This window comes from Mobula birostris, chromosome 11 (genome assembly GCF_030028105.1).
Source record: "Mobula birostris isolate sMobBir1 chromosome 11, sMobBir1.hap1, whole genome shotgun sequence".
NCBI classification, from domain to species: domain Eukaryota; kingdom Metazoa; phylum Chordata; class Chondrichthyes; order Myliobatiformes; family Myliobatidae; genus Mobula; species Mobula birostris.
The window spans coordinates 9,288,997-9,301,180 of record NC_092380.1 but is presented as its reverse complement, the minus strand read 5'-3'; the positions used below and the strand labels follow the sequence as shown (position 1 = coordinate 9,301,180).

At 40.3% G+C, this 12,184-nt stretch overlaps 1 protein-coding gene across 6 annotated transcripts in view; it reads left to right on the top strand.

Moving 5' to 3' along the window:
* LOC140204795 (trinucleotide repeat-containing gene 6B protein-like) overlaps positions 1 to 12,184 on the top strand; it is a 210,621-nt gene that overhangs the window by 177,433 nt on the left and 21,004 nt on the right. For 5 of the 6 annotated variants that reach the window (XM_072271599.1, XM_072271597.1, XM_072271598.1 and 2 more), the window contains 8 exons: positions 873 to 921; positions 2,220 to 2,365; positions 5,477 to 5,647; positions 7,211 to 7,345; positions 7,957 to 8,085; positions 8,535 to 8,636; positions 11,082 to 11,280; positions 11,966 to 12,121. In XM_072271599.1, the coding sequence (XP_072127700.1) occupies positions 873 to 921; positions 2,220 to 2,365; positions 5,477 to 5,647; positions 7,211 to 7,345; positions 7,957 to 8,085; positions 8,535 to 8,636; positions 11,082 to 11,280; positions 11,966 to 12,121 (1,087 nt within the window). The remainder of the gene's footprint in view (positions 1 to 872; positions 922 to 2,219; positions 2,366 to 5,476; positions 5,648 to 7,210; positions 7,346 to 7,956; positions 8,086 to 8,534; positions 8,637 to 11,081; positions 11,281 to 11,965; positions 12,122 to 12,184) is intronic. The other variant, XM_072271600.1, reaches the window with a different exon arrangement.

Below are 12,184 nucleotides of genomic sequence, written 5' to 3'. Positions count from 1 at the left end.
ATCAACCCTAATGCTTGATTGGAGGCACTTGGAGTTATTTATTTGTTTACTTAGCGATACAGAGTAGCCCCTTCTGACCCATCGAGCCGTGCCACCTCAGCAACCCCACAACCCTGATTAACCTTAACCTAATTACAGGGCAGTTTACAATGTCTAATTAATCTACCTGGTATGGCTTTGAGACTGGAGCACCCAGGGAAAACCCACACATTCCACTACAGAACGGCGCCAGAATTAAACTCTGAACACTGGAATGCCCAGAGCTGTAACAGCATTTTGCTAATCTCTACACTACCATAATTGTTTCTAGTAATAAGAGCAAACTATATATAGAGGACCTTAACTTTCTGTGGAGGTACTAAGTAGGAATGTTATAGCAGAGGGTTCTATTTATTGTATACTTGGAATACAGTGTTTTAGTCTGCTTACTATTTGGTTCAGAGCTGTGTTCAGATTTCTATTTTATTGTAGGTGCATATTATTAGTATATGGAAGAAATAATAAAGTTTATGATTAGTCTACCTGTGCGCGTGCTATAAATAAGGATTTAAATTGGAAATGGTTGGAGCATTTTAACAGGAAAACCCTGTTATTTAAAAACTCTTGGAAGAATTTTAAAACAATTGTTGATGATAATCTTTTCATCCAGAGATCAAATTTAACCCTTACCAATTGCGTAAAATGCTTTCCTCTTTTGCTGAATTCTGATCAAATAGGAATGTGCTGAACATAGATTGTCAGACATTAATCCTTCCTATGGTTTTTGAGGGGTGGCTTGGTCAAAAGAAATCTAGCAATAAGGGGCAGGAGGAAACTGGCTTTAACATTTGAATGTTTTATTTGTATTCATGGTATCCTTGCTTTACTTGCAGAGGGAGTCTTCCGAAGACAGCGTTGGTAACAAAATGGACTTAACTGTTGGTGAGTGTTAAAACATGATATAGGCTATTTCAGACAGAGAAAAGATTGCAGATCTGGTACTTGTACTAAATTGTACTCTTATCAAACAATATTCAAGTGATAGTGCTGGGGTTGAAAATTGATGATTGCAATCTTACTACCTTCTATCGTGAATGCTAAATATTATTTGGGTGCATTTCAGACCAGTTGCAATTCAGTTTAAAACAGAAGATGCTGGAAAGACTCGGGAAGTCAAACAGCATCTCTGTGAAAGAGTTTCAAGTCTGGGACCCTTCCTCGTATAATTCTCTTTCCACAGAATCTGCCTGACCTGCTGAGTTTTTCAAGCATCTTTGGTTTATATTTCAGATTTACTGCATCTGAAGTTTTTGTTTTGATTTTTTGGTCTCAATAACTTGGCTTTTCCTTCATGTAGAAAACATCAAGTGAAAAGAGTCCACAACTTCATCAATATTTATGAATAAGTTAGTCTTCCGCAGTCTGGCTGGCTTTCAAGAGGGGTTTCACTGGACCAATTATCCATTGAGAGAAAGCCAAATCATAAATGCCAAAGCCTAGGACACTGCATTCCAGTTCTTGTCAGGCTTTATTAATAAGGTAGATCAAGATATGACCTGTGAGGAGGTCACAAAAAGTTTACAGAAGGATGTAGATGGGTTGAGCACAAAGGCAAGAAAATGATGGGGAATTCAAGGTGAGATTGCTTACTTTCATTAGGAAAAAGTACTTTATGGGTGGCTATTGTATGTGTAATGATAATGTACAAATGTGACCATTTAGGAATGCAAAGATTTATTGATATTTACCTGTGCTAGATTCTAGATTCTAATGGTGTAGGTGCTGGGAAGCCATTTCCTTGGTAAAAATCTACAACTAGGGAAATGGGCTCAAAATAAGTACTAATTTATTTTGAGGTTAAAAAATTTTTCAGGGATCTTATAAACCTTTGAAACCTTTTACTTCCAAGAGTTATGAATATTGAAATGTTAAGTATATTCAGGTTGGGATTAATAGATTTCTGGGCTTTGAGGGAGATGATAAATGAACATGGTTGCTGAATATTGGAGCAGATTTGGGAAATCTGTATGGCCAACTCCTATTTACTCTGGCTAAATATCTTTGTTAAATAAGCTTAGAATGTGAATGGAGGCTTTGATTTTCTGGTCTTGATTATGGTGTCCTCTAATAACTATATACTGTTGAATAATTAATTATGTCCCTTTTGGGTCGGGTGGGGTGCAGATTAATTGGGGTTCTCTCCATAGTTAAGCTTCTGCGTTTTTAAAAATTTCTTCTAGGTGGTCTACCAGATAAAAAGCTGGAATCTGATAAAAGAGGAATGAACATGGATTACAATGGGATGATGAGGAAGGATAGATCGGGATTCCGGCCATCAAATTCCAAAGATTCGCCCACCACAGACAGTGGACCCTACTTTGAGAAGGTGAGAACTGTGGTGGTTGTCCGTCGTACTTGATGATAGGAAACCTGTGTAGGATAGTCTCCGTGGAAAAGTTGTTGCACTGGGGCAGTTTCACTCTTGACCTCGGAAGTCTGGGTTGAGTGGCACTAATAGTCATTAAATGGGGTCGTCTTTGGTTGCAGTGGATGACCATAACTTCATCCGTGCTTCATCATGTTCTTTGCTCTCCACAGAGCATTGCAGAATGCCTTCCTGGCCATCGGATCTCATTGAATATCTCATCTGCCCTGTCTGCAGGAGCTGATCTTGCAAGCTAAGACAGGCATATCCCTAGAGCAAAAGGGTATGAGGCACAATGGTTACTCTCACCTGCTTTAACCCACATGTCAAAGTAGTGTATTGTGGTGTAGCCACTGTTGTATGCAAACAGCTAGTTGGAGTCACAGGTGGGGAACAAAGGTGAATGAGCTGCCCCAAATTGGACACAAGCAGCCCCTTGACTAGAGGTACTACCCTTTCCTGGACACCCCATGCATCCCTGTTGAAACCTCCACTAGTAGAGAATATATACATTTATATAAACTTCTCAACTCTTCCATAAATATCTTAAACACATTTATCTGCTAATCCAAATCTAATGAGATCTGAAACTCGAGAAAATCTGGAGATGCTGGAAATCCAAAGCATGCACACAAAATGCTGGAGCAACTTAGTAGACTGGGTAGCATCTATGGAAAAGAGTAAATGTCAACTGTTTACTCTTTTCCATAAATGCTCCCTCACCTACTGACTTCCTCCAGCATTTTGTGTGTGTTTTTCTAATGAGATTAGATTGTGTTTTGGGTTGGACCTGATTGTGTTCTTCAAAACATTAGGGATTTGAATGGCCAGGCCATTCAGCTTGTACTTTATCCAAGTGAATTTTACTATGTGTCTGGGTGTGGCAACTGTGTAAGGTATTACTCAGCCAGGGAACAAATGAAGGTCCTAAAGATTATTTTCAGTAAGTGACTTCAAGTTTGACTCTGTGTCGGTGGCACAGTGTGATACACAATGAGTTTGGGCTGGGATATTGCCCAGGATCAGCAGTGGCTTTTCTAGTGTTGGCCTCAAATTTGCCTTGGTATCACAGTCAGGCAATGTCATTCAGTGATGGGATAATCAGGGAAGTTGGGCGGGGGGGGGTGGGGGGAGAAGTGAGAGTGGAGATTGGCAGGAGGTGCATGAGGGACTTTGATTGTCTTCAATGTGTGTAGGTATCATCTGACTGCATCATTTCTGGTAATGCAATTTTCTGCCTGCATCTCTAGGTTGGGCGTGGAATAAAATGTTCAGGCCAGATTTGGACTGGGTGCAGTTATGTCAGGTTTTAATTTTCACTTTAGTTTTAATTCTGAACACAATATCAGAGAGAGGAACAATTTTGTTAAATAATATAGTACATCAAAAGACATTGGAAGATCACCTATCACTTTGCCATGTATAGATAGTAGATGTTGGAAATAGATGACTTCACTGGAGAGAGATAATTAATATTTTGTATTGAAGACTTTCTATCATAACTGGCAAGTGTGACAAGTGTATTTTAATCATGGAAGAGAAGGATGGGGGGGCAGTAAATGATCAGTTAGTGAAATGCAGAAGAAATTAGATGGTATGTGAAAGGGAGAAGCAAATTAAATATAAACAAAACTCTGGAAATATCTGGGTCATCAGATTTTTAGCTTGTAACTTTATTTCTTTGAAATTAAAGGGATATTAATCAAGAGATAAGGGTGTTCAGATAGTTTTGTGTGAGCTCCTTAGATGCACTACATCTGAATGGAAGCACCCCAGCTGGATATTATTGTTAGTATGGGCTATCACTTAAATCCCAGAATAGTAACACACTGCCCCTTTAAGTCAGAGTCAAGAGGTTAACTATTGAGTGGAACCACAAGGGAACATTATTTTTCGCCTCTGTATCATTTGCATTTAAGGTAGTTGCTTATCAAAAAATGGAAGCTCATCATTAGTTTGGTTGTACTAAACTTGCTTTTAATTTAAATCTAGAATTTAAATTTTTTGCACAAATACTGAGATTTTCATAGAATATTTCTTGAATTGATCAGCTTCCCCTCTACCTTTCTAGTTCCTTGTTAGAATTAAATTTATGATCTGGTTTGCTCTAAGCAAGCTATTTTCTATTTCTCTGTATAATGCAAGTGGAATGTGCTAATTGTTCAGCATATTGATTTTAATTATTTATTATTGAGATAGAGCACAGAATAGCCCCTTCTGGCCCTTCAAACCACACCACCCAGCAAACCCTCAATTTAATCTGAGCCTAATCACGGGACAATTTGCAATTTCAAATTAACCTACCAACTGGTACATCTTTGGACTGTGAGAGGAAACTGAAGCACCTGGAGGAAACCCACACGGTAGAAATTCCTTACAGGCAGCGGCAGGAATTGAACCCAAGTCATCTGTACTGTAAAGCATTGTGCTAACCAAATTTGTGCTGCAAATTTGGGAGCTGCTGTCGCTTTTGTGAGCCCCTTCTCCTATCTTATTCTGCCAAAGTATGAGCCTAGGGAGCAGAATTCTGTGGTATAAGTACTACGGATTAGTAGAAGCTTCTGTGCCCATGATGTTTTTTCAACTGTTTACTTCCCATCTAATTATAGTGTGTTAAATCAGAGTAGAGGGAGTGTAAACCAGCATTGATCACATAAATGCAATTCTAAATGGACAAATGAGTTTGTTGCATAAGTATTAACCGACTTGCATTACTTGCATTATACAGAGAAATAGAAAATAGAAATTAACAGTGGGCTCTTGGATTGTCAGATTAGGCAAGAGAAAAAATATCCTGCAGCAGAAGGATTGCTGTGTTGCTGTAGAAAGCTAAGTTGTTCCCTGTGTGTGATGAGGGGTTTTTATGTGAAAGTTTGATTATGGCACTAATTTTGTCTTACTGTGTGCGTGAGGCCTAACTGCTGTCTTATTTTTGTTTCTTCTTCCCGCTCTACCCGCAAATCATTTTTGTGCTGTTTCCTTGTCTGTTTCTTACCCCTACCTTCTACCCCTTTCTTTTCCCCTCCTCATCCCTAACACCAACTGCATGCTGATTGGCTAACCGTCCTTCAGCTGACTTTGCCTTTCTCCAATCAAGATGGGTGCCTGTCTGACGAGGCACCTAACTCGCCCTTCTCCCCTCCTCCGAGCTGCAAGCTGTCTCCCTCGGGCACTGCTCTACCCACCGCCAACCTCGGCTGCATCGGCTCTGGTTTTAACATGCAAAACCTAAACGCTAGACACGTAAGGGTTCTTTCTGAATGTGTCTTGTGAAGGGATGTCATGATACTATGCAATCTAAGTGAGCAAATCTTAGTTCTTTTTCTGTCTACACTTTCCTATCACAAGCTGAGTCCACCAACTAGTAAGGTTATCAATAAGTGTTCTATAAGGAGCAAGTTTAAGCCTTGCCCCATTCTCTCTCTCTTCTCCCCCCCCCCCCAATGCTTTTAGGCAGGCCTCTTCATACTTATTTCTTTCTGTTTTTCATTTCCCTTGTCCTCCATTCAATCAGTTGTATTTTTTGTACCACAGCAACATTGAAAGTGCACAGAAAAAGAGTATCCAACGATTTAAGAATTGTCATAATTGGGATGAGGAGTATAGTGGGGAAAAGTGCATTTATTTTATTAAAACATTGCTTGATATGTTGTAAAATGTCATTTGTTATGATTGTGTTGTGCAATGAAGTGCTTTCCGATCACTTATTGGTACTTCCCCATGCACTCCCAAGAAAGATTCATATTGATTAATTTCTTGCATGGCTGATTTTATTTCTGGGGTCTTTTTCTATCATATTTTTGTGATGGTTTGTGCTAAATTGGGAAACGTCGTCATTCATCAACAAATGTGCCCATCATACTCCACTTTCTATCCACAAGGGAGCTGGACTCTCATGTGCCTGAACTTAGACAGAGAGAGTTAGGACCTCCTGAGTGGTTGTGATCTGTTCTTGTCAGAGTTCAGTTCTGAAACCTAAATTCCCTTCCTTGATCCCTCCCCTAAATCACTTGTGTACAATGTTCTCTTACTGTTAAGCCAGACAAGACCCTAAGGTTACAGCAAACTACTCTGCTGCAGCTCTCTAGTTAAGAACTTAGTGTTTAATCCAAATCCTGACCGCCCGAACCCTCTCGCATTTTAAATCTGAAATGCTGTTTGTAACAGTGCATTCAAAGGGCAAGCTGGAGGATCGGAGGATAGAATAGGTTGGGTGGAAGGATTTGAATGATGGTGGTGATGTTAATTGTTGTGGGGGATATTTGCTATGGTGAGTATTATGCAATGTTATGAACCAATCAATTTTAAATGATAGCTGAGGTTCCATTGTGGCTTCTTTAACAACACTTTTCTGAAGAGAAAAAAATAACACCACCACACTCCGGGTGGGTTCTGAAGCTGAATCTCTTGTGACATGTAGGAGGGAGCTTTGCAAGCACACATGGGGAAAGTAACAAAGCCCTGAGGGAAGGTGGCTAATCCATTTGGACTTCTGTAACAGTTTCTTTTGCTGCAATTTCCTACATGCTAAATGGAATGTTGCACAACTTCACGCAAGCAAGGGATTTCTTTCTGTCCTGGTGTTTGTGACAATAAACTAATCTGAACTATGGGGATTGCATAGAATTGCTATCCTTTACACTGGGCATGTGTGAATGTTTTTGTGTTTCCTGTGGTGATTTTCCTCTTGGCTGGATTAGGCTTCAAGTTACACTGTATAAAAATATTCAATGCAAGGAAATTTAATTGATTTAACACTTCTATTAACTCTCTTCCTGTCTGTCTCTTTGTCTTTTACACACACAGAATGGCAATCATGGTTTATTTGGCAGTAGCACAGCACAATCCAGAGGCGTGCACACGCCTCAGGTGCCGTCCATGAATTCATCCCAGCCTAACCTTCGGGCTCAAGTGCCTCCGCAGTTCCTGCCCCCTCCTCAGGTATGTAACATGGAGTCCAGTTCAACTCACTCCCCTTTATCCTCACTGTACCTTAATTTGGAGAGAGTGGGCTGCATTGTGATTGGAGAGTCTGGATTTTGAGAGTGATCAGTTCTTGGTTTTGGAATCATACACAAAGTCTAGGCTAAACATTGGATGTTTGACTGAAATTTTTTTAAAAAGTGCTGGAAGTTATCATGATATCCGTGGAGAGAGAACCACCTAACATTTCAGGTCAATGGAAAATCATTGTTTTGAAACATTAGCTTCGATATTTTTTTTCCCCAGAGATGCCATCTGATGTACTGAGCATTCTGTTTTTATTTCAAGTTCTAGCTTTTGCACTTTTTGGCATTTGGATGTTTAACAGTGGGTGCCCATTGTGAAAACTGAATCATTTTCCAACACTGGTATGCTCTTAGTATAAACTTCCTTATGCAGAGGTACCGGACATCTGATGCAATGCTGTCATCTTTGCTGCTTGACCTGATGTCCTTAATTGTAGAGGATATTAGCAGAGTTAAATTGATAAATGTATTTTTTAGTTTTGTTAGGTGATATTTATAGTTTCATTTATTAAATGCTAAATAGATTTTTTGGCTTGTTTGCAGGTTCCTGCCCCTATGTTGAAGCATGCCACTCCAAATGGTGCCCTGAACCCAGCCCTGTTTGGCCTCGGTCCTCAGCTAACCCCTCAACAAATAGCTATGCTCAGCCAACTTCCTCAGCTTCCACAGTTGGTGAGTACCAGTTCTTTCAAAAAGAAGCCCACGTGTCCTAGTACTATGGCATGATGTGCTCTTTAATGGATGTATCTTCTCTGGTCGGACTCTATTATTATAGATCATTTACATAGAAAACTTGGTGCTGAAGAGCATTGCTGCCACAACTTTTAAGTGTGGCTTTGCATTTCATTTTGTGGCTCACTATCATTTTGATGTTTGTTCTTTGGCAATTATAGCTTTATTTCATTAAAACTCCAAAGCCTTGCATGTGATAATGGGTGGTATCTGAAAGGATGCACAGTACTCAATGCTTAGAGAGAAATGACAGATCTAAAGAGCTATTAAATCTATCCCCCATTGCCCTGCTCTGTGATTTGAAGACAAAGTAAAGAGGAGCAAGAATCTGGTCTTCCCTTTCATTGTGATTTCCTGTCTGTGGTTCACTGTGACTTCTCCCCACACAGGCTTACCAGCTGTTGCTTCAACAACAGCAGCAGCAGCAGCAGCAAGTGCTGCAAAACCAACGGAAGCTGTCTGCCGCCGTCCGACAACAACAAGAACAGCAAGTATGTGATGCCTTAGATGGGGAATCTGTTGTAAATTCTCTTTAAAATTTTTTCCCACAGTGCTGGGGAATATTTTTTATTCTTTTCGGGAGCTTTACAGGATAGATCTGGAGATGATATTTTCTGTTAAGGAGTGTCTTGAACTAGAGTAAATGGTATATTGTAACATCTATTGAGATACAGGAAAGAACTTTGCATGCTATCCAGGGGGATAATTTTATATGTAAGTACATTGAGGTAATACAAAGAGGAAAAAAAACAAGTGTAGAATCAGTGATAAAGATTTCAAAGGAAGTGTTCAATCATCCAGGCCAGAAATTTCACCACCCTGAGGGTAGGCAGTCTGCACCCAGCAAGTTTGTGGAAACCTGGTTGCTGAATATTCAATACAGATACAGAAATTTCAGAATTAAAGAGATAAAAGTGATGTGGTTAGTGCAGGAATGTGGCGCCAAGGAATATGCGGAATATGTTATTGAATGGCAGAGCAGGTTTGAGAGGCAAATGTTTCTTACCCGAGATTCCTTGCCACTATTTATTACCCTCTTTGCTAGCAATTAAGCCAGGAGTGGTAAACCATCCAAACACAAAGGACACTCATGACTGGTGCATTTCTGCGAAATAATTTGTAATTCTCCTGTCACAGTTTATAGTTTTGGTGGTGAAACAGAACAGATTTTATACGCTTTCTTGCGGCCAATCTGTGCTGTAGCAAAATGCCTTTTACCTGTTTGATATGGGTGGATTGTACTATTAGTTCAATAGTATGTCACGTACCAAACCAAATAAGATTGAAATATTAACAGAAATGGATAAATTACAAAATTATCCTTCTGCCAGATTTCTGTCAAATAACATCCCCACTCAAGATGGTTGTATGGCCATTTACCTTGCAACATGAATTGGTGCAGGGATGGATGATGGCTGAGTCAGTGCATCCAGAGAAAGCTAGATGTTGCATCTGCTGCATAGATTCATGTGAGTCAGGGCAGCAGTGTTGTGACTTGTAGCCTTCGTGAAACTGAAAACTGCAGACATTGAAATTTTAAATTAAAAACAGGAATTGCTGAAAATACAGACTAACGTCCTCCAAGAGGATCACATCCTTGTGTTTTGGAGGCTTATGTGCCTCAATGACCCGGAGAACTATATCGGTTGGAGTCAGAGCTTTATGATTTAAGCCTTGGTAAAGTCATGCCAAACAGGTCAAAGGGTAGAAGCCAGACTAGGAGTGGTCCACCAGTCCTCCAGGTTTGGGAGTTCAAGTCTGAACTATAAAACTTGACTGGTAAAATAAAATTATGACAGAAATGGCAATGATGAATCCTTCTACACCTGAGTGTAGCAGTATTTCTGAGTCTCCACCTGGGACTTGCATGACTAACGGTAGTGAAAACTGAGGTACTGACACAATGAAGGAACCCCTAAACATCACCAGAGATGGGGGACCTTCATTGGTGCTCTAAATGCCAGCGGTGGAACAGGGACAGTAGAGAGAGATACAAACAGCTTAAGCTAGCATTTAACACTACATAGTCATATGGTGAAGATTCACCAAACATTTTGAGTTCTGTTGCTAGTCATGTACTCTGAAATGACGAGAGTAGATGCTTAGCACTAGAAGGCCAGGCAAGTGTATTGATTTCAGTTGCATTTGGACATGATATTCTGTGGGGATAGTATAAGGAAGATCCAGTGTGGAATTGGAGGGTGCTATTGAATGGATCCTTAGCCTTGGAGAAGATTACATTTCATCATCTGCTCTTTAACTGCAATGTGATGGAATCACCCCAGTTTCCCTCAGTTGAAGCCACTTTGTGTTCAGATGCCAAGATAGCTTTTAGCACAACACTATCTCAGCTCGGGGTGTTGGAGTTCGGAATTTAATTCACGTGCCACCTGTAAGGAGTTTGTATGTGATTTGTTATTGAAGAAACCATGAGTCCTGTCCTGGTAAGGCAGATCCTACAAGAGGCTTGTATGCTTTACTACCCAGAAGAAGAAAATGCAATTATAGAATTTCATCCACTTTGACATTTTCATGGACTGTATCTGGTAATGCAGCATTTGCTTTCTTAAACATTGTCTGATGTGTCAAAACACGGTACTTTGAGGAGAATCCAAGATTTACAAGAGACTGTAAATGCTGGAATCTGGAGGAACAAGCAACCTGCTGGAGGAACCTAGCAGGCTGAACGGCATCTGTTGATTGGTCCATTGTCCAGATGACCTGAGTCCTGATGCAGGGTTTCAAACAATTCCCTTCCTCCAGCATATGCTGATTGATGTGCTGAATTCCTCCAGCAGATTATTTTGAAGCTTGTAAACTGGCATACTGGCTGAGGTGGAGGAGCTGACTGGATAGAGGGAAGGGAAAACCTGAGATGAGACCAGTGAATAAAGGAAGACCTGAGATATTGAACTTGTACTTTTCCTTTTCCATAGCTTGTTCGTATTGTTAGCGCCCTGCAGCAGCAACAGCAACAACAACAGCAGCATCGACACAACAGCACCCCAGGGATGAAGCATTCTCCATCACACCCTGGCATGCCCAAGCAACATCTGGATAATGTGCCTAGTTCTCTTCCCTCTGGCCTTCCAGACTTCCAGACCAAAGGACAGATTCAGCCAGGCTACCCAATGGGTGAGTTCCTTCATCGGGTTGTTTTGTAATTTTGCTGCTGTTTAAAGCATTTTCTTAAACTTTTACAAAGCTTAAAAGACTATAAGACATGAGAGCAGAATTAGGCCATTCGACCCATTGAATTTGCTCTGCCACTTGATTATGGCTGGTTTATTTTTCTTCTGAAACTCATCATCCTGCCTTCTCCCCATAGAGACCCTCGCTAATCAAGAACCTATCAAAAACTACTTGAAATATAGAAACATACATAGAAAATGTATGTCTTGTATAGAAAATGTATAGAAAATATACCCAATGACTTGATCTCTACAGCTATCTGTGGCAGTGAATTCCACAGATTCAGCACCCACTGGCTAAATAAGTTCTTCCTTATCTATGGTCTAAAGGGACATCCTTCTATTCTGAAGTTCTTTCCTCTGACCCTAGAATCTCCCTTTATTGGAAACGTCCTCTTCACGATAACACCATTTAGTAGATTCTGGTGAGATCTTTCCTTATTCTTTTAAACTACAGCTAGTACAGGCTCAGAGCCATCAAGTACTCCACTCATTTCATTTCTGGAACTATTTGCATAAACCTCCTCTTAACCCTCTTCATTGCTGGCACATTTTTTAAGATATGAGGCCCTAAGTGTTAGTGTTATGGTTTTGAATTCCTCAGCAATAAAATACTTCTCACATTTCAGGCATGAGCTCAAACATGAACGTAAACCAGTTAGATGTCAACAGTATTGTAGGAATGAAAGAACCTCAGTCGCAGCAATCACGGCTCAAGCAGTGGACGACTATGGATGGTCTCTCTCCTGCCACTCCACCACCAGATCACAATCCCTTGAAAAATGGTAACTGTGCAGACATTATGTTGGGTGTATTGAACTCATTACTGGTTATTCTGTTTGCTTTTT